The sequence below is a fragment of the Lygodium microphyllum genome, chromosome 1, assembly GCF_053477565.2.
Source record: "Lygodium microphyllum isolate KBCC chromosome 1, Lygodium_microphyllum_v1.1.10, whole genome shotgun sequence".
In the NCBI taxonomy this organism is placed as follows: Eukaryota; Viridiplantae; Streptophyta; class Polypodiopsida; order Schizaeales; family Lygodiaceae; genus Lygodium; species Lygodium microphyllum.
Genome location: NC_141135.1, coordinates 141,449,145 through 141,472,346, shown reverse-complemented (window position 1 = coordinate 141,472,346; position 23,202 = coordinate 141,449,145). Strand labels below are relative to the sequence as shown.

The window sequence follows — 23,202 nt, the reverse complement described above, 5'->3', positions numbered from 1 at the left end:
GAGTATCTACAATGTGATGTGATGCCTCTTTCTTGAGGTTTGATCTGTACAAAGAATTATCATGTCAAATAATTATTGATTTTTGGAGTGTAATGCATAAGAGTAATATTCTCTCACTGTAATGTTTGAATATTCACCTCTCTCTCTCTCTCTCTCTCTCTCTCTCTCTCTCTCTCTCTCTCTCTCTCTCTCTCTCTCTCTCTCTCTCTCTCCAACATTCGATTCAATTCATAGGGACTTGAATTAGATTAGAATAATAATATGTATTTTTCTCTTTTTTAAAGAGAGTTTGTATACATTGATCGCATTTTTAGTTTTGTGTATGTGTCCATTGCCTCTTTCTTGAGGTTTGATCTATAGAAAGACTTATTGTGTCTTGCAATCTAGATAGAAAACTTAATTGATTTTTGCAATGTAATATGTATGAGAGAGTAATATTCTATGTAAAATACTTGGATATGGATAGCTCTCTCTCTCTCTCTCTCTCTCTCTCTCTCTCTCTCTCTCTCTCTCTCTTTCTCTCTCTCTCTCTCTCTCTCTCTCTCTCTCTCTCCAATATTTGTTTCAATGTCTAGGGACTTGCATGTTTGTAAGTTGAATGTCCTATTGCAGCAATTGAGCTGCCTCAACTGAACTTGTTGAGTGGAACCCCTCTCTCTCTCTCTCTCTCTCTCTCTCTCTCTCTCTCTCTCTCTCTCTCTCTCTCTCTCTCTCTCTCTCTTATAGTTGTGATTTTTTTGGGCCTTTTTCAATTTGGGTTTGGGTTTAATTTGATTTTTACTACTAGCATTTTAAAGTGCATCAACACATGCTTTTTGTAATGTTGTGTGCTTTCTTTTAATGAACTTGCATTTCATGGAAGAAATGACTTTGTTATTGCAATTGTTGAATCTTTGTCAAGTCTCCAGTAAATATTGGCGTAATCTCTCTCTCTCTCTCTCTCTCTCTCTCTCTCTCTCTCTCTCTCTCTCTCTCTCTCTCTCTCTCTCTCTCTCTCTCTCTCTCTCTCTCTCTCTCTCTTTGTGTGTGTGTATCCATTGCATTTAGAAAAGTATTTGATGATGAAAAAACCTTTGAGGGTCATTTAGATGTTCATTTTGTACTTGGAGATTTGTGTTTGCATTTGCATGTAGATCATGTGCGGAGAATTTAATGTTGAATGATATAGTATGCATGTGCATTTGTTTGGGGCTCTCTCTCTCTCTCTCTCTCTCTCTCTCTCTCTCTCTCTCTCTCTCTCTCTCTCTCTCTCTCTCTCTCTCTCTCTCTCTCTCTCTCTCTCTCTCTCTCTCTCTCTCTCTCTCTCTCTCTCTCTCAACTCTTAATGACAACCACCCATGACATTTGAGGAAGTTATTAGTGTTGGAAATAATTTAAGAATCCTAACATTTGAGTGATATGTTTGGGTTTGAGTTATAAGCTTTGGGGGATCACTTATTGGTTAGATATAAAAAAATTTCATCTGTCTTTGGATTAGATATCTAATTGTATAGAATATAAAAATATATGATTTTGATTTTGGCTGTTAGCGTTCCTTGCACGTAGGAGCATTGTGTTGATTTAAATTGCTCCAGTGTTTTGGATTAATGATTCAAGATCGATTCTACTTTTAAGTCTTTTTGAAAATACTAATCCCAATCAAGTCTCTCCTTGAAAGAATGCATGGTCTCTCTTGACGTGCATGCTTTGTGAGAATCCAATCAATATGGGAATTTCATATCGAGCAACTAGTAGGGATTATGTGTTATGTATTCATAGGCATAGACTCAACTCTATGTGACATAGACGACGATAGGTTGCTAGGCTTAGGGCTCAAATGGCAAAACATGACTGGAGGGGGCACAAAGAGATGTGTTCTACTATAGTTGAGTGCCATAACGTTTTGCAAGGAGAAGCTCTAAATCATGGTAGCTTGATTCATGAGGGAGTTCACAGTTTGATGCATAGTATGCAAAATATGCCTTCTCACATGGGAATTTTAAATGGAAATAATGAATCGATTGAGCAGCAATTTGCTACGGATTATAATTGTGATATTGAAAATCACCAAAATCTAGGAAATCTTGTGATTAATGAGTCGCATGTCAATAATGCTCCAACCTTTAGCCCTCGAAATGGAGGTTTTGCTCCATTTTACATGCTTTGCCTCAATGGATATTCATCCTGCAACTACAATATTGCTATTTCAAGACCCGATTGTGAATTTCATGGGGAGTCTTTCTAAGATGTATGAGGGATGTTCGGCCAAATTGTGGAGATGTGAGGCTCAAGTGCAGGGATCAGTTTTGTTTGGTAAACATTGTTGTCGAAATGGAAAAGTAATGTTGCCACCGTTGCAACATCTACCACAACTATTGCATGATTTGTTGCATGGTATGCATCCTCAAAGTAGAACATTTAAAAATAATATACGAGCATATAATAGTGCTCTTGTATTTGTGTCACTTGGTGCCAATGTTGATGATTTTTTGTCTGTTATGGGGAATTCTTATACCTTTAGAGTGTATGGCCCTTTGATTCCTAATGTGCAACGACAGGAAAGGCCAAGATTTGCACAACTTTGTGTTTCTGATGCTGAGCATGAGTTATCTAGTTGGTTGAATGTTATGCCTAATTTGGTGCCTAATTTGATTGGGGAGATTCAATCTATGATGCATCAACACAATGTATATGCATAAGCTTTTAGATCCGTGGGTATGCAATTGCAAAACAATCCCTTCCATGATTTAAGAATGACTATTTTTGGGGTTCAACGGGCTAATAGACAGTTCTCACCTCTAGTGGCAACTAAGGTTGCGGCTATCATGTTAGGACAAGGCGATGAGAATACTCTTGATCATCAAGACATACATGTTTAGAGTTGAGATTGATGATGTATTTCTATTTCAAACTTGCATAGGGCATATATGCCAATGTTATATGTTCTTCTTTTTCCTGTGGGTGATTATGGTTGGCATGTAAATGTACCTTATGGTGGTGTTAATTTTCTAATTAATATACATGGATTGTCTAATAAGAACTATGTTACTCAAGAGTAATTTTATGCTTTTCAACTACTAGTGTATGAGGACACTGAGGTGTGCATATTAGGGGGTGGTCGATTGTTGCAACAATTTATTATTGATGCTGACTGTAGTATAGACCAATGTAGGTCGGCTTGGTGTTGTCAGAATCAATCAGTTTTACGCTCGAAAGTTTATAAGGGCTTGGTAGATATGATGGGAGTGATGGATGATGGGCCAATGGGAATTATTGGTGCCTTTGTTGTTGGTAAAAGGGTGGGCTTTCCATCTTCTTTTACTGGTGGGCCGAGGCACATGTATCCGTTGTATTAGGATGCCATGGCTATAGTGTGGAGTAAGGGAAAACTTGATCTTTTTATAACAATGACATGTAATCCAAAATGGTTAGAGATAACTAATGCTTTGTTGGCTAAACAGACTGTTTATGATCGTCCCGATTTGATTTCTCGAGTCTTTCATTAAAAAACATGATGATACGATGCATACATAGTTGAGAAGGAATCTATTTGGGAATGCTATAGGCTACGTTAGTGTGATTGAGTTTCAAAAGTGAAAGCTACCGCATTCTCATACTTTGCTAATTTTGGAGCACCCTTTTAAACCCTCTGAAGCATGCCATTATGATACATTTGTTTGTGCTAAGTTTCTTGATAAAGCAAAGTTTCAGCTTTGTTTGAAACTATCTCAAAATGTAATGTCCATGGTCCTTGTGGTGTAATGAATCCCAAGAGCCCTTGCATGTGCAATGGTTGATGTACTAAAAAATTTCATCGAAGGTTTGTGAATGTAACAACTGTTGATAGCTCTGGCTATCCTGTTTATAGAAGATGGGATGATAGAAAGACGGTCACAATAAAAGGTAATACTATTGATAATTGATGCATTGTTCCTTACAATCCTTACTTGAGTAAAAAATACAATGCACATATAAATGTTGAGATATGCTCAACGATGGCAGTTGTTAAGTATTTGTATAAGTATATATACAAGGGACATGATCGTGCAACAATTAAATTTTCTATTGAAAACTCTGGGTTGAATGGTACGAGCATTCGTGAAGTGGATGAAATCGAGAGTTATTTAGATGCACGGTATGTTTCTGCTTCAGAAGCATGTTGGAGAATATATGACTATGCATTGCACAATGAGAAGCCTGATATACAACGGTTGTATGCGCACTTGCCTAATGAGATTTGTGTGGTGTTTCAAGGTACACACAATATATCAGATATTATGTAGAATGAAGATATCAAGAAAAGTACTCTTAGGGAATGGTTTGTGTGCAATCGTATTCATTTAGAGGCTCAAGTTATTTGCTATCAAGACTTCCCAATGTATTGGGTGTGGAATGCATAACGAAAGGTATGGACGAAGAGAAAGCGTGGAAATACATGTGGTCAAATATACTTTGTGACACCCGCATCTAGTGAGTGTTATTACTTGTGAATGCTCTTGACAATGTCTCGAGGATGTATGTCTTTTGATGATTTGCATATTGTTGGCAATGCAATGTACAACACTTTTAAGGAAACATGCATTGCAAAGGGCGTGTTAGAGGGTGATGAGGAGTGTTCTATGTGCTTGGAAGAAGCTGCCTTTGTACAAATTTGTGCCTAGTTGCGTACTTTGTTTGCTACAATTTTGGTCTTCTGTGAGCCTGCGTAGCTTGGTCAGCTTTGGGATAGGTTTATGTGAACAATGGTAGAGGATATTATGTATAAGTTACAACTAGAGCATGCGCATATATCTTCTGCACTTCTACAACAAGAGGCATCAAATAGGGCTTTATTGCATCTTCAAGATCTTTTACGACAACATGAACAAAGATTGTCTAACTTTGATGGATTGCTAGAACCTCATCGAATAGATTCTTAGTTGTGTGCTAACCCTCTTTTAGAATATAAATATGCATATGATATATTGGAGTAGCATAGAGTTTGGGTTTCTATAGAGGCAATGTTGAATGATGGACAAAGAGTTGCATATAATGCAGTTATAGATGCTATCGGTGAAAAATCTGGGGATGTTTTTTTTTTGGATGGTCTTAGTGGGTCTGGGAAGACATTTCTTTACAAGTGTTTGCTTTTTGCTAGATTACTCAGTGATCAACATATAGCATTATCAACAACATCATTTGGCATTACTGCTTTGCTTCTATAGGGCAATCGTACTACTCACTTGAGGTTTAAAATTCCATTGGGTCTATGTAATCAATCTGCCTGTAATATTCCTACTCAGAGCGATCTTGGTCAACTGTTGAGATGGTCGAGCCTTATTTTGTAGGATGAGTCTCCCATGATGCATAGGTTTGCATTTGAAGCAATTGATAGAACTTTAAGAGATATTATGAGTTGTGATAAACCATTTGGTGGAAATGTCACTTTACTTGGAGGTGATTTTAGACAGATTATGCTCGTCATGATGAAGGGCTCCCGTGAAGATATTATTAATGCGGCACAATGTTACTCTCATTTATGGTAGTATGTTAAGGTACTAAGGTTGTCTAGGAATATGCAGATGTCAACCGTTGGTGGTATAATGGATAACGGATTTATTAGTTGGATTCAAGGGATAGGAGATGGAGTGGGTATTATGAAGAATTGTGATAAGTTACATATTCCATCTGGCATGGTATTGAAAGGACACTCTATTGAAACCTTGGTTGATAGTGTACGATGAAGTGTCCATGGTAAGAGACTTTGGAGCATATTTCAGAAAGCGTGCTATACTTGCAGCGCAGAATATAGAGGTGGCTTCTTTAAATCATCGCACAGTGCACTCGATGCCAAGAGAAGTTATACAATACTATAGTGTGGATTCAATTGTAGAGACATATGATAGCTTATTTTTATACTTTGTAGAGTATTTGAATACACTAGATCTTGGAGGTGGATTTCTTTCTCGTTTATTGCTGTTAAAGGTGAATGCACCTATTATTCTGCTTAGGAACTTAAATCCAGGAAAAGGTTTGTGTAATGGTACATGGTTGATATGTAAGTCATTCAATAAAAAGGTGATAGATGTTGAGATAATAATATGGACAAATGTAGGGGAACAAGTTTTCATTCCTAGGATTACTTGTATTTCTAACACCTTGTAATTTCTGTTTACTATGAGGCAGAGATGATCTCCTGTCTGACTCGCGTTTGCTATGATGATCAATAAGTTGCAGGCTTGACTTTGTATGTTGTTGGTCTTTGCTAAAAGACAATGGTATTTACACATGGACGGTTGTATGTTACATTTTCAAGGGTGAAATTCTCATGCGATGTGAGGGTATTGCTAGATGAGAATGTAACCATCGTGAATGTCACGACGAACGTTGTGTACAAGGATGTACTTCAAAAGATGCAATATGGTTCGTTGCTTTTTTGCAGAGATGTATTTTTTTTAGGGTGGAATGATATGCTTGCTTTTTTGCAGAGATGTATATGCTGAATTTTGACGGCTTTGTAGTCCTTGCTTGGCATATATGTGAAATGGCCTTTGTGTTATATTTGGTTGACATATACTTAGTGCTAATTGAGTATTTCCTAACCTACATTTAAGTGTTTGCTCAACTTTTGTAGATGCCTACTCCAAGCTGGGGCTATTATCCAGCTTCTGAGTATAAGAAGGAACTGTAGTGTATCTTGTGCACAGTGACAATGCAAAAATATTATAAGAAGAACACTTGCAAGGGTCATTGGGCGTTTATATGATGACGTCAATATAGATATTTTACTTTCAATTTTTATTAAAGGTAGGTATACTCAGTGTTTTCGAGTGCATATGGGTGAAGCTGAACAAGATAAGGGGTTTTAAAAAATTTGTAGCATTTGGATATAGATGCATAGGCACAGTCAAGGAGCGATGCTTTGTGGTTTATTGATACTTGGATTTATGGTACCAAGTTATCGACGCAGTCTCTAGAGCAAACTTTGGTTTTCGGGCTTTGCTTCACCTGTGTGGATTATTAATACTGCTGAGAGTCATTATCATGTGATGCTTGGATACGCTTAAACTTTGTGGTTCGTTTCAGCGTGGCAATGTTTTTTCTAATTGTAACATCCCAGGATCATGTAGAGCTACTTCTTATTGTTTCGCAGAGCAAGTATGGATACAAGCTTACAAGTTTGGTGCATGGTCATTGCATGTATATATGAGTTTATATACTCTTAGATGCAAATGCATGTCTTGCCTTTTATACATGTGTGTAAGAGAGAGAGAGAGAGAGAGAGAGAGAGAGAGAGAGAGAGAGAGAGAGAGAGAGAGAGAGAGAGAGAGTGTGTGTGTGTGTGTGTGTGCGCACGTGTGTGCAAAAAGACAGGGAGAGATATAAAAATGGTGTGGGAGAGGGGTCGCAAACGGAGGAGAGGCATAGGCCAGGGGAGGGAGGAAGATACTGTGGGTATACTCAGTGTTTTCAAGTGCATATGGGTGAAGCTGAACAGGATAAGAGGTTTCGACGATCTCACACTAATAGAATACAAAAGGGATAACTGGCGTATGAATCTAAAGACCTTAGTTGTTTTGTGATGCTACATCAAGTTGTGACAATACCTACCGAGTGGTTTGCAGATGTTAGACTAGGTATTGTTGTTTTAATGTTAAGTAATCTTTGTTGGTTGTTAGATGCATTTACGTTTACGTTGTGGGCTTCTAAAATTTTAGGTGCAAGAAAGAGAGGAAAGACTATCATGTCCCTTTTACCATCATTAGGACGAAGAGTGACGATAGGTCTTGCTTTGCCTAGCCATGCTGTATTAGAGAATGGAAAATTTCCCAATGATTTCTCAAAGAAAAGAAAGCTTCATTTTGGTTAGGCCCCATGGGAAGTTTCAAAATTTTTGTAACATTTGGATGCTGATGTATATGCACAATCAAGAAGTGACACTTTGTGGTTTGTTGATACTTGAATTTGTGGTGCAAAGTTATTGGCGCAGTCTCTATAACAAACTTTGGTTTCGAGCTTTGCTTTACTTATGTGGGTTATTAATACTGAGAGTCTTGGATACACTTAAACTTTATGGTGTGGTTCGTGTATCTTTCATTTATGGTTCGTTTCAGTGTAGCAATGTTATTTCTCATTGTAACATCCAAGGATCATGTAGAGTTACTTCTAACTGTTGTGTAGAGCAAGTATGGATACAAGTTTACAAGTTTGGTGCATGGTTATTGCATGTGTATATGAGTCTATGTACTCCTGGATGCAAATGCATATCTGGCCTTTTATACATGTGTAAGAGAGAGAGAGAGAGAGAGAGAGAGAGAGAGAGAGAGGGGAGGGAGGGAGAGTGTGTGAGTGTGAATATAGAGGGGGGAGGTGTAAAAGGGGTGAGAGATAGAGGGGTTGCAAGTAGAGGAGAGTAAAGCATGTGATGTTTTTGCACTCAAAGGTGGCAAAGTTACTGTGCGATAAGGAAGTGAAGTTGTCGTGTGATAGCATTAGTATGCAATAGTGAAGCATGTTATGTTTTTGTGCTCAAGGGTGGCAAAGCTACTCTGCCATAGAGAAGTGAAGCTTCCCTCACACTCCACTGAAGCTACCGCAAAGTGGGATAGCGTTCCTTGCGCACGAACGCTAGTAATAGAAAAAAACAGAATATATGTACGAGCAAGGAAACGGTCCGAAGGAAGGTTCGGCGATAGCCCTGTTACTTCCCTCTGCTTGCAGAACATTGAAATGCGATCTTGGGGAACCTCGTGAGCATGGCAATGATGCTTGCAAGCTCCAGCTACTAGATAGAATCGATAGAAAATAGAGTGGTTTCCCCGAGTCTCTGTGTAGTCATCAGTATCACAATCGAGACTTCAGCAATCATCACTATCGAGAGACCATGGCTACTGCCGACATAGAAGAAGCGGTGCAACAAGCGGCCCAAAAGATTCTGTCAGGGCAACCAGTTGTAGCTTTCACAGGAGCCGGCATTTCCGTCGAATCGGGCAATTCCTTCTTTCATCTTATCCTTGTCGATTTTCTACCACTTCTGCCGTTCTTCGTGAATCTCATACAACCACCGTCTGCCCAGGTATTCCTGATTTTCGAAGCCCGGGCGGGCTATGGACAAAGTATGACCCTTCAATCTACTGCAAGTACACGGTCTTCAAGGAGAGGTGTGCGCGTAACATCCTAAGAGGGCTTGGCTATAAATTTTGATGAATGTGTGTTTTTCCCACCTGCGGGAGTCGTTCATCTTTATCCTTCTCTTTCAATTTTAAACAATCCTATTTGTCTGACTCGATGATGATGGTTCTTGCTCAGTGGTTTAGCCACTTGCAAGTCGTCATCTGTTAGGTCAAGTAGCATTATGGGTAGTGAAGTTGGAGGTAGAGAGGATGTACAGTGAGGTGGCTTGTCTTAGGTCGCTTAATCTGAAGCTCTGTGCCGTCCAGACCTGAGCTTTTCTGGACCATGGCAGCTGAGATGTACGACACTGTGAGCAATGCGCAACCAAACCCTGCACATTTTGCACTGGCAGAGCTTGAACGGTGTGGTCTTCTATCATGCATCATCACTCAAAATGTTGATAATCTTCACCAGGTTTGTGAATGCTTTAGTTTCAATACTGTCACAGTTTACAAAGAATGAGGTTACAATGTTTGTACAAGTGCATACAGTTGCATGCTTATGTTAGAACTTATCAGATATAATAGCAATTATACAACCTTCTTGATTTTGGAACACTGTAACATCACCAATGTTTGAATTTGAACGCTACTTTCAATCAATGACAAGTAGATAAGTATGGAAGAACAAAACGGAAACTATCATGATAATAGGCACAGGAACACTGCAATGAGGTGGTAAGGGCCAACCCTCTCATAAAGACAGCGTTTTGGTCTTCTCAATCAGGAGAAAATACCTAACAGACGTCTCAAGATCTTTAATTTTTGTATTAGATCTGTTTAGTCTTGACAATCTGAAAAGCAATCATCCACATAATCTGGAAATAATCTGGTAAGAACAATTAGTCCAGAATGTCTGAATTTTGTTGAGAACAGCTTCAGAAATGGCATATTTATGGACATCTCGGAGGGGTGTTGGCATCATTGATTGGAGCCCTGGGTCATGAGTGATATAGTGCAAACACACTAAGGGCACTTTTAGGGTTAGGGCAGCTGAGTTCTATGCCCATTTGTGCACACTCATTGTGATCACTATGGTTGGACTGCAGGCCCAATGGCCATTGCGTTTGTACATTGGGACAGTGTGGGTTGGTGGTACTGGATGTCAGCCCTTGTTATGTGAGTGTGGCCTGGTATGTAACATGTTGGCCCCAGGCTTAGGGGTGAACCTGTTTGGCTCTATGGTTGGAAGACTGAAGTTGAGTCCTATGTCCATTCCCTTGTGGTTTCCTTATATGGGTAAAATTTGTGTTGTCTTGTGTGTAGGTCTGATCCTAGTGGGATGTTTCATTGGTATTAGAGTGTGAACCTGTTTTCTTGTGCATATATAATGACATGCACAAAACTACTTTGTTCATAGGACCATGATGGTCCATGCTTGATGGATTCACTTTCTTCTCGAATAGGGTGGTATGGGACACTACTAAGAGGGGTGAACATGGGAGGAACATATATGTAGGTGGTGGGTACGATGAGAAGTTCTTGTCCGACAATTGTGCTTGGGATGTTGTAAAGGGTTATGGTGTTAAGTTTCATGGATGTTTGTCAACAAATGGGGCTTGGGGAGTTGCCACTCCATGGCTATGGCGAACCATTGCATGATCACTATGAAATGTGTTTCACTAGCACTAAGGCATGAAATGCTTGAAACGTTTCACTAAAATGCAAAATGCCTTGAGTGAAATGGCAGATTGAAACATGTTTTTTAAATGGAAAAATTGATTTTTTCTTGCTTTTTTGAGGGGGTTTCTAGACACTCCATATATAGGATAGACATTGTTTGTTGACATGAGAGGATTTGCATGGTATAAATGTGTAAGTTGCACCTAATTGTTTACGAAAAACATTATTTCACATATATTACTCAATGTTTTTACTTGGCACTTGTCCAAAAGTGAAACATTTTAGGATGAAACACAACATTTCATGGGTGAAACATTTCAGGGGTGGGACATTTGTGGTTACCTTGGACAATTGTTAACCACCATGGGACTTCATGCATACAAGTAATTTTAAACTTAAACTTTTATATTTGTAACGGTTTTAGATGTCATGTCGATGAGAGAGAAGTGTAATTTTGAAGAAGTGAAGAGAGAAAAATTGGTCGAATAATGGCAAGTTGAGTTGTGAAGAGATATATAGAGAGAGAGACGTAGTAGTTGGTTAGCAGGGTGAGGATTGATGTGTGCAACCAAAGGAGTGGTGATAGGCTCATTGAAGTGGCTAAGAGCTAGGCAACACATGGTTTAGATGGCATGTGGTTGTTTGAGACAAGCAATCTTGCTATTGGTGATCATGAGCGGATTGGCCACTATCAATCAAGTTGTGAAGGAGCAAGTGGTTACTCTTGCAAATGAGGTGGTTAGGTAGTGATCGGTAGGACATTTGGTAGGTCGCTTGATGGGATAGATAGTCAACGAGATGGTGGCATATTAGTCAATGTGGATTCACATGTCCACTTGAGGTCTCGTCACCATTTTCCAATGAAATGTCCACCTAGGATCTAATTTGCATATGGGACATGATACAAGTTGTTTCAATCCTTGGACTCTTTTTGCATATGCTTGAAAGTTTTCCTTATTTTGACGGTTTTTGTTTCAAACTTTAGCATTTCTTGGCATTTGTTCCATCTCTTGAATTATTGGGGTTGCTCGAATCAATGCATCCTATAAATTTGACGGTCTCATTGACTGAGGATGCATATTTAGGGGTGGATTTAGACCATTCCAAAATTTGGATATTTGTTGTGAAATATCCATCGTAGATGCATAATGTGAAGAGATTGGCATTGGACTTATGTCCCAACCACAGAGCCAAATAGACTCATCCTTGAGTCTAGGAGTTAGTAGCACTTTGGGTCATAACCACATCCCAAGGATTGGCGTCCCATACCACCAGTCCACACCATTCCGACGTATGAATGTGTCGGCTTGCGGACAAGAGTCCAAGAGTGGTGATCGCACAATGATGTGCACAATAGGGCCTTGAGTTCAATAAATACGACTTGACTGTCCTAACCCCAAAGTGACCTAGTGTATTCGAATTAAGTCACTTCATGATCACTGCGGCCAAAGATGAAGGTAGACCTGATGTCATAAGGACATGTATTTTTGAAGCCTCACGTAACATGTGGATTAATTTTTAATCACATGATTAAGTAAATGTTGCATATGTGAGGTGCAATTGGGGTTAAAGTAAATGTACGAGCTCGGGACCCGAAGAAATCACGGGATGTCAAAGGCAAAAGTTGCTATAAGTTATGCTGCACAGGTACTTGGTGGTATCTGGTGCCAGTTGTTGGCCTAGGTCATTCATTTGGCCATAAGTGTCAGTTTGTGATATTACAGAAGTGGCGTTTAATGGTACCTAACACCGATCTAATGGTCAAAGATGGCACAAAGAGATTTGAGAGTGAAAGATGCTTAGCCAATTTAATTATTAGCTAGTCAGATTATTTTTTGGGCACCAAAATTATTATTAGATTAATTTTCAGTAATTAAAGACTGAAAATTAATATTTAATGATGGATAATGTTGAAAAAACCATTTGAGAAGGCTGCCACTTGGCAAACTTGCCCATATAGGCTGGTAAAAGGTTGAAGAAGAGGAAAAACGAGAGGATTCTTGCCATGTCCAGCCTATTTTCAGCCATTGCAGCCAACCACGAGTCAGTTTTGAGGAGGGGATTGCAGATTCGGACCCTCCACAGTTGGACGATTGCATCTAGGTACAAAGTGACAGCTGATTTGGATGTCTCAGTTGTAGGCGACAGCATTTAATGCTGTTGTGGAGGGGCAGCAGCTGCATTTGATTGATTTTCAGTCATTCTTCGTGACAAAACTTTGAATTTTCTCTCTCTACAGCTTTCTATCTCATCTCCCAGCCATTTCATAGCCTTGCTCCAAAGATCTCAGCATTTAGACCCTTGGAGGTTGAGAAATTGCAAATTTCTCTATTGTAAACCCTAATTTACAGCAGAAATTAGAGTTTAGCAACAGCCTCGGGAAGTGTGCCAGAAATTGGAAGCTCCAAGACTTGGATTTTTCAAGGCTGAAGATGAATTTCAGCTAAATTCAGGTGAAGGACTAGCTAGCCATTGAATTTGGGGCATTTCCATCGTCTATGAAGTGGGTGAAGGCCAATTAAGTGCTTGAATCAAGGGGCAAATCAGATTGAAGACTTGCTGGTTAGTTTGGACAGCAAGGGGAGTTTGGATTGCGAAGGGGATTGGGAGAATCCCATTGTAAATCAACTTCTTCAATAAAGTTAAAGAAATACCAAAAGGGGCGCCAATTGGGTGCAGATTGTCCAATATCAGTAGGTAAATTTGTATTTTTAGATTATGATGCCTCTTAACTGGAAGAGATAAAGGAGAATCAACTATTTGGGTGAGAGGAATGTTGTGTTGACTAAGTGGCGTAGGCAAGCTTGAATCTCATCCTTAGGAGAGGGTTCTAGTGCTAGTTAGACTCGCGAAGATAGCAGTTCACCGTGCAAATAGGCCTAGTGGATGAAGAAGAAAGGCTTGATACTCCCCAACTTGAAGAGTGGGGGAAGAGTCAGCCATCTAAGTAGTTGGGATGTGCCCTTGATCTCGCAAGATGGCTTCAATGCTGACGGTGTGTCATAGATGTTAACAAATATGTCAGTTTATGGCTGAGTTTGTGCATGTCAAAGAGGGCTTGGCACATTTCAGATATTTTAGGCATTTTTAAAAATCATTTTGATTGTGTTTATGGCATTTATTGCTGGCTGACCTGACATAATTTATGGCATTATTTTTGCCTATTTATTCAGGCTGCTCCTCCACAGTCATCGTGCATCATCTGTCATTCATCATCTAATAGGTTTTTGGTGGAGGGAGAGGAGCAGGTGCTAGTGCCTTCATAGCTGGTGACTCACATTGGTTCTGTACTGTCTCATATATTGTTATATGGATTCCATTTCTTGAGCATCTCTTTGCTTCTGAGTTCTTTGTGTAGTATTCTTTTCTTTTGTAGTGTTTCTCTTTCTTTTTCCTTTGTCTTGTGTTTAGCAGTCTATCACAACAGCTTTCCACACTTCCATCATTGCATCTTTTCTTTTGCAGTATTTCTCTTTCTCTTTCCTTTGTCTCTTGTGTTCAGCAGTCTATTACAGCAGCTTTCCACGCTTCCATCACTACATCCACTTCTGACATGGTATCGGATTGCAGGATCATTGTTCCTGCTGCTGTTTTTTACTATTTCAAGTCTAAGTTTTGACTTTTTGTCTGCTGATTTGACCTGTTTCTAACTGTTGCGCCCGATTTGCAGTTTGGGCAACTATCTTCTACTAATTTTCAGCCTCTTCTGCTGCTATTTTATCAGCATTTTGCAGTCTGCCATTTGTGTTTACAGATTTCTGGGGCTGTTTCAGGGCTGGGGACCTGTTATTGACCCTTCCCAATCTGTATTTTGGGGGTAATAGGCTGAGGCGACCTATTTTCCTGCAGGTTGACTGCATTTAAAGCTGCTATTGTATGTGTTTTCCTGATCAGCATCTGCGTTTTGCCTTTTGACTTTTGTGTAGGGCTGTTTTTGGTTGTGTTTGGTTTGTATTTTTCTTGTGATACACTGCTCAGCTTTAGAGAGGGTTCTTGTGCATCTGGTTGTTGTGTTCTCATCCCTACACTCTAGTTACTATTGATCTTTTCTTTACGTGCTTTCTTTACTGCTTTGAACTTGTGCAATCCTTGTGAGTTTGTATTTTTGGCATACTTTTCTCCTTGAAGATCCTTAGTCTTTCTTCATCTTCTTTGTATCTCTCTCCTCATGGCTCCTTCGGCATCTCCTCCTGATGTTCAGTAGGTTGACATTATTTCCTCATCTACAATGGTGCACTATGCAAGCCCACTATCATTTTATTACTCTCTGAAGAGGTCCATAATAATGTTGTTGAACATGAAGATTAGAGTGCATGGAATTTAGGGGAAAAGATTCAAGAACTTTATGCAAAGCAGAGCCCTGCTTCACATATGTATTGGCTTAAACAATTGATGGATCTCTGCATGGAGGGGATTCCATTGTCTGCTCACTTTAGCCAGTTTCATTCTATCATGAAGAATCTGCTTCAACAAGGTGTTGAGTTTCAAGATAATTTGCATCCTTTCCAGTTTCAGAGAGGGGTGCCATATGGTGGAAGAAGAAGTCTCAGTGCTACTATTGTGGTAAAAAGAGCTACCTCTGGAAGGATTGCAGGACATCAACATCTTTATGGCCAGAGAAAGAACGGATAGTGACAAAGGGTGATGACTCTCTCGGCAAGGCTATGTGGTCTTAGCGATAGTTACAAAGGGCCTCCCTTCCAGGTTGGTAGTACAGATGATACAGTCATCCCTCACAACTCTTTAGTGCCAGAGAGTGTGAGAGGGTGGTGCAATGGGGTCGGAGAGCTTGATCTATACATATATACAGGTGCACCGGTTCTCAAGAGGGTTTTTTTCGATGCATCGACTAAAGTTTGACAAGTTCAAATTGTGGAGTTGGGATTAACATCTAGGTTTATGATGAGCTGGTTGTTTTACAAAGAGCGGGTTTGGCTTTTAGTTTGAGCTTACATGAGGGGACACTTTGGTGGTTTGGCCAAAGATAGGGAATCCATGGTTACATATGTTTGGAGGCAATTCTTCTCTATTTTCAGGGCACTGATACGATCGACATTGACATTAGGCTCTCTTTGAGGCACCTCGGTGGAGGCTTGCGCACCCACTACTTGGATGTCCATGGTTATACTTTGGTAGTCATTATTGTATGTACTAGGATGGGCCATCATCATTGTATATTCTATTTATCAAATCACCTATGATCTGAGAGAGGGTGATGAAACTAGCCTTCCTTCTTGGAATGGGTGGTGATAACCTGATTTAAGAGTTAATTACAGCAATAAATAAATGCACATAAAATGAAATACACATTTTACCATAACATTCTTGGACAGTAGACTCCCTGTTGGCCCCAAACTGGCACCCCTTGCGGTATTTCTTTAGCTTTCATTCAATTGGAAGGAGTACAACTTGAGATTCTTCAATCTCCTCCTACTAACCAATTGCTCTTGCTATCATAAATGACCAGCAAGCCTTTTGGGTCATTTGTCCCTTGATTCACTCGGGACTTCTTTTCCAATTTGGCCCTTGGCTGGCCAAATGCTGCCCCAAATCCATTTGGGATGGGCTGGCTCCTGAAATCCCTTGATAATCTTCAATTATCAGCTGCTGATTTCAGTCCCTTGAGCCTTCAATCTCTGGCACGGATCCCAAGGTGGCTGCTAAACCCTAATTTCTGTTGTAAATTAGGGTTTATTGCAGAAATTACAAATTAGCCCACCAAAAATGGCTAAGATCTCCTTTGAATGGCTGAGAATTGCTAAGAATGGCTGAACATAGGCTGAAGGAGATGAGAGAATGCTGTAGAGAGAGAAAATTCTGAGATTTGTCGCGAAGAACTGATCAAAATCTGCTGCTGCCCTGCTGTACCAGTCCCAAACGGATGCACCAACAACAATAGGAGCATCAGAGACTGTGATCTTCAGGAGAAAGTGCATCAGTAGCAATTGCCAGCTTCCCAAGGTCAAGAATATGCAATCTCCATCACCAAAATGGTCTCCAATGGCTGGGAAATGGCCCCAAAAGTTGGCAACAACAGTCCAACACCTCTTTCCAACAGCTCCAAAGTGAAAAAACGAGATTTCCCTCTCCCTTCAGCCCTATTTAGCATTTCCCCCACTTGCATGGGAAAGTTTTGCCAAGTGGCAGCTTTCTTAATCTAGTTTTAGCAATTTTCAGTCATTTAATTAATTTTCAGAATTAATTAATTCTGAAAATTAATTCAGTTCTTAATCCATGCCCAGAAAATTGACCTTGCCCATCCAAAAATTAATTGGCTAGGCCATTTGCAACCCAAAGTGGTCCCATGCATTAATTGACCCTTGGACAAGCATTAATCCATTAATTAATGCCTAGTCCCTAGTGCCACCACTGACACTTAATGGCCAATTGATCGTCCTAGGGGCAAACTGACACCAAAATTCACCTAAAATCTAATAAGTGTAACTTGTTACAACTTTTGCGTTTGACACCTAGCTTATTCACAGGGTCTTTCGGCCTTCAATTGTGAAAAAGTAGCTTGCACCTCACATGTGCAACACATGTGTATCTTTTAATTGCACATTTGATTAATCCTTTAATGTCAATTAAACATAAGCAAAGCATAAAATTTTCACGTCCTCGTGATAGGGTGCTAGTAAATATGTTAGTTCACGGCTAAGTTTGTGCATGCCATGTTAGCTTGCCTATTTTAGCATGTCAGTTTTTCATCTCCTGGTTGTGAGCTCTTGTCAGAGTCTGGCAGGAGATAGAGAAGCTCTATTAGTTCATTCAGCTTTTGTGTGTTTGCATTTCCTTCTTGGGTGACAAGCAGCCCATTTTAGGGGATTTTCTACAGGTTAGCTAGATTTAGGGCCAGTCGGCCAGTTTTGGCTGTCCGGCAATAGGTCGGTTAGATTTAGGGCCAATTAGCTAGTTTTGGCTGTCAGCAGGTCGGGTAGATTTGGGGGGTGGGGGCTATATATAGCAGCCCCCCTAGTCACTTATATGTACTCTTTTGCAGATTTCAACAATCTCTCCCGTTTCTCTTCAATATTGGTGTTGCCATTCATTTCAGTTTGATTTGGTGCCCTCACTAACGCTCTGGGCTGTGTACACGGATTGATTAGTCCACATCATTGTATTCAGCATTCATTTTAGTTGGTGCAGTATTTCTTCTTTCATTTTTTGCTCTCTCTCTCTCTCTCTCTCTCTCTCTCTCTCTCTCTCTGTATTCGTGTTCCTTCTTCTGTTGCGCACTCACATGGTATCAAAGCCTACTTGAGAGCACGGAGGAGAGATTTCTTACAGAGGAGGGCACCAGCCATCAACCCCCAACCTTCCATCATTAAACACAGCGGAGGGTGCCATATCCAAACACTCCCCACCTTGCGTTTTGCTAAGGTGGCATCATCTGGAGGAGGCAACCACATTAGACATTGCGTTTGACTATAGCGGCATCTTTAGGAGGAGACGACCATATCTAGCTTTGCGTTTGGTTGTAGGCGGCATCTCTAGGGCCAAGGCGGTAGCATCTGTGTTGGTTGGTGACAGTTTTGCGCAGTTGGCACATTCTCTTTTTATCTTGTGTTGTTGATTGCTTGGTGATTGCAAATTCAGAAGATGTTTTACCAGTTCTCAAGCTTTGATGACTTAGCGGAGGAGCTTCTTTCTCGACACTCCTTTGAGCGGAGATGTGAATATCGGGAGTTTCGTGATCAACAACGGGAGGAGTCTCCTCGAACCCGTCTTGTCCATGTATCTTAGAGGGTTTTGTTGAGAAATAGACAAATGATGTATGCTCCAGGAAGAGATGTCTTGAATTCCATATTCACAGTGAGGAGAGTGGAACAACCCAACTTCTATAAAGTATTATACTTGACTATCACTTTTCCAATTATAAATATAAACCTCTTTTAGTTAGTGTCATTGTCAGTCCAATACACAAGATTGTCTTTATGAGTCTAAGCTTCCATCTTGGAATCTAATTCACTTGTGTAATAATTGTCTACTCATTGTCTATGTCAACATGAATTTAGTCTTCATCTTCCAACCTCCACAGCTCTTGCCATGCTCTAGATCTGACATTTTAATAGGTTCCATCTATAGTGAAGGCTCCGCAGGAGAAGCCTCCATTGGATGTTCGTATGCCTTCTCTGATTCCCTTGATTCAGGTGTCTATGCTTCCTTCTTTACCCAAGGAAGACAAATTGGATGGTTCCAACTATTCCTTATGGTCTTGTAAGGTGGAGTGTATCCTTGATGCGTTCAACCTATGGGAGTTTGTTTCTTCATCGATCACTTGTCGCGAGGAGGACCCTGATGATGGGACCTCCATGGACCGTGTAGCCTTATGGGATCGGTTCAACTCTCGAGCTCGATCCTTTCACTTCATGAGTCTATAGGATTTTGTTCTTGTATATGTTTGCAAGTTGTCGACCACGGTGGAAGTGTGGAATAAGCTTGCGTCTTTGTATCATCACAAGACGTTTACCCACAAGATTTCCCTTGAGAAGAAATTGCGGATGCTCAATCTTGACGATTCTTCTTCCATGAAGGAGCACATCACGAAGATAGAGGATATGAGAGGTAAACTTGCCTCTCTTGGACGGACGATCTTTTCTGAGGATATGGGGATGATTCTCCTGACTAAGCTGCCATCTCCTTGGTTGAGTGTTTTCTACACCAGTCTCATCACCTCTAGGACCTGTGAGAAACTCTTATGGGAGGAGCTTCCAACGCTTGTCTTGGAGTATGACGAGCGACTCAGAGAGGTAAGGGCTCGTGGTTCTAGCTCCACCAAGGCTTTTACCGTAGGTATAGGTGGGGGGAAGAAGCAGAAGCAGAAGTAGAAGCAGGAGAAGGCCAAGTACAAGAAGGAAGAGGACACGAAAAGGATTCGAAGAAGAACCAACCCAAGTGTCCACACTATGGGAAGGGCACTTATCTCAAGGATAAGTGTTGGCAGAAGTACCCCCATTTGAAGCCCAATGAGAAAGATTCAAAGGCGATCCTAGCCACGACTGAGTTAATCTTTGTGCATATATTTGTCGAGGAGGATACATCCCTTGCTTCTACCACTCAGGAGAAGCTTTGGCTTGGGATAGTGGCGCTTCTTCTCACATGACCTTCAGGAAGGATTGGCTTCAGGACATTCATTCTAGAGGGGGCACAGTCACCACTGGTGACAATTCTACTGTTCTTGTTCGGGAAGTGAAGACTTACCTTTATTCTTTGACAAGTAGTCTTCTCTTGCCAGAGTTCTTGATGTACCGGATTCAAGCTTTAACCTATTGTCTGTCCAAAACTCGAACGGCATCAAGGTAAGCTCACTACACTCGTAAGGTATGCATTGCGCGTCGGCTATGTGAGAGGTAGCCATTAGTGCTTGGCTTGGAACACTTGAATCAATAAGCGGTCCGTGGGTCTTGGCGGTTGAGTGAAAGCTCCCACATTTTGGTTCCGTTGCCGGGACCAACGGATTCAAGCCTTGAGCGCTTGCGCGCTTCGAATCGAGCATCAAAGTAAGGGGTTTCCCCCGAACCGGTGCTTGAGATAGGTAGGAAGTGAGGGGGTTGAAGATGGTATTCGATCTCCTTGGCAAGTAGGTTTTTTGATTTTTTGAGATTTATGTTATGAGATGGAGTAGTGTAGGTATTTCCTTTGTGTTTTGGATGCATTTAGGATAGGAAAAAACAAAGAAAAAGAAACAAGCAGTAGGGTTCTCTATTGCTGTATAACAGGCTAAAACAGGGAAATAGGGGCATAGATCCTTGGAGTCTTACATAGCTAGGTACTCGAGTCATTTTTACTAGGATGCAGTTACTATGGAGGATGCTTCTACAGGTGCAGCTCTTTGGACAGGTACACAGGAGGATGGGCTCTACAAGCTCATAGCCTTAGCTGTGCGGTCTTTTCACGAGCTTGGGCTTCTTTGGCATGCTCGTTATGGGCATCTTCATCTTGATACGATCTGACGAGCTTCTCGGATGATGATGGTGGAGGGACTTCTCGATTTCCCTTCTCTTCACACTTTATGCCCTAGCTGCTTGAGAGGCAAGCAACATAGGCAGCCTCACCTACAGGTGGCCTCTAGAAGGGCTTCTTCATCGCTAGATGTTGGTGCATACCGATCTTTGCAGACCTATGGGCATGGCCTCCCTTGGGAAGGCCAAGTATTTGATGCTGATTGTTGACAACTTCAGCTGCTGTGTGGCCTTACTTGTTGGGAATAAAGGGCCATTGTGCCTTTTATATGTGCACGAGTGTGAACATACCCTTAGAACATTTGTACTTTCATATATATCTATCTAAAACCTAAAGAGGCACACTAGTCATTGTATCGAACATCAAGTGTCGTACTCACTCTCCTTTCTACTGCTCTCTACTCTCTGTGTGTGTTATCCGTCGTGTTCACTCTCAGCTTCGTCAGGCTCAGACTCCAACAAACTGGTATCAGAGCTGCGGTTAAGGTGTTTGTGCTTCTCGAAGTCTGTGTAGGTCAGCTTTTCATTGTTCTTTCACGCTTTCAGTCAGGTGATAGTTCTAGGTCGCGAGCAGGTCAAAATGTCACTCGTGCAGTCAGCCGCAGGTCAAAACATCACTCGTGCAGTTAGGCAGTAATTTCAGGTTCTATCTTCGTGATGTGTTTTCTTTGCTGATTTCAAGACTGTTTTGACCAATACTGATCTGGCGACTGCTATTCAAACCAAGCGACCTATTTTTCCTGCATTTTTGCTGACGTCAGCATCCATACAGCCTATGTCAGACCCTCGTGCTTGCGTGTCAGTTCCAGCTTGTGTTTTGGTGTCTCTACATTTCCTCTTGGTTGGGCGATTGCATTATTAGGCCATTTTTTGTTTCAAGCAGTTTTTGGCTGTTTTTTTGACTTTTCGCAGCAAATTTCTTCTTGTTTGGTCAGATTCTAGTGAATATTGCATGCGAACTCTCATTTTCTGCAGTCTGTGCTTGTGGTTTGGTTGTGTTCCCTCTCCAAATCCCTTATTTTCTCTACTTCTCTTCTAAATCCTCTACAGATGGCTCCTTCGTGCACATCCATTGACGATAAGTTCCATGGAGATTCTAATGAGGCTCTTCCAGCTTCAGAGAGGAGTTCGAAGAAGAAGAAGTCGAAGACCTAGTGCTACCATTGTGGGAAGAAAGGTCATTTATGAAAGGATTGTAAAGAGTTGGTGGTTTCTAGGAAGAAGAAGGAGAAGATGACACGGGATGTGGACTCCTCCGACGAGTCATCATCTGCCTCCGACTCAAACTCCGATCCTTCGACCAAAGAGATGTCTAAAGTATGGAAAGGATCAGCTTCTTCTACTCGTGGGAAGGGATTGATGGCTCCTTCCTCAACCACTTTCTAGTGGTGGTTATGATGGCATTTGTAACGTGTCCACTAGTATCATCCAAGACACATCTTAGCAGTCCATCGGAAAGGATGTCTAGAAAGCTCCGCCCGGTACTCCCATGGAATGTTACGGAATTTGCGATCTAGGGCTTTTCGCGTCTACCACGTAGCGGAAATATTCCGGCCGTTCCCACTTAGGATCGACGTGAATTAGGGTTTTTCTAATTGGTCATTTGCTAACAGCAACTAGCGTCGGACCCAAGCAAACTACTTTACGCAGAAACACCAGGTCCGAAGCGGATTCACGCTGCACTTGGTTCAAGGAGAATGGGAAACGAGAGGGATGCAAAGCTCAACCTCTCTGCCATAAGGCATAGTTCCATTCCGTTCCCCTAAAACAGTGTAAATCGGGTAAGACATAACTCTAGGTCAAAGCTTTTGTTGTTCGTGTCCTTTGACGATCATCCCACTGTTCCTCGAGATTTGAGAAAAGTTCCCGGCCAACCGGGACCACCCAACCGTAGGACGGACCCATGGCCCATCCTCCGCACTTTCCTCGGTTTGTTTTAGTTATGTCTCTAACATATTAGTTGGACATGTAACAATCAGCTTCTTTAATTAAACCGTTAAGCACTTGTTCGTTCACGTAATCTTATCACGTGACATAGAAAAACAACATCAGACAAGTTCTTTATTAACATATCATCATATTTATCTTTGAAATACAAGGAGTTCCGCCCGTAGGCTTGTCCATAATCCGCCCGAAGGCTATCCAGCAATCCACAGGGATCACTATTCCAAGTTTCCGCCCGTAGACTAGTATGCAGGCCTCGAGATCCAATCCCGAGTCACGTTAGCCTCTTGTGCAGGACCCGAAAGGTGAGGGATTTACGGCCAGAGCCCCCCCTGGCACCCAAGCGTCCTCCTGCTCCAAGTAGCGCTCAACGGAGAGACCTCTCGCGGTGAGTTCGGTTCACGTTCCCGGCGCGGTTAATAACCCCCTTGGTTAGGGTCAGGCAAGCAGTCGGGGGTAACTGAAGCTGCCTCTCCCTTCAGGCCTTCAACCTGAAGTATAGATATTCATTTAATTTGTAATTCATAAATCAAACAATGCTC

The 23,202-nt window shown here is 41.2% G+C and overlaps 1 protein-coding gene across 3 annotated transcripts in view; it reads left to right on the top strand.

Annotated features, from left to right (window-relative positions):
* Nucleotides 1-8,489: 8,489 nt before the first annotated feature.
* LOC148041748 (uncharacterized) overlaps nt 8,490-23,202 on the top strand; it is a 69,410-nt gene continuing 54,697 nt past the window's right edge. For 2 of the 3 annotated variants that reach the window (XM_087682034.1, XM_087682028.1), the window contains exons 1-3: nt 8,490-8,948; nt 9,035-9,119; nt 9,399-9,546. In XM_087682034.1, coding sequence (XP_087538160.1) covers nt 8,843-8,948; nt 9,035-9,119; nt 9,399-9,546 — 339 coding nt within the window. In that variant the 5' untranslated portion in view covers nt 8,490-8,842. The remainder of the gene's footprint in view (nt 8,949-9,034; nt 9,120-9,398; nt 9,547-23,202) is intronic. The other variant, XM_087682019.1, reaches the window with a different exon arrangement.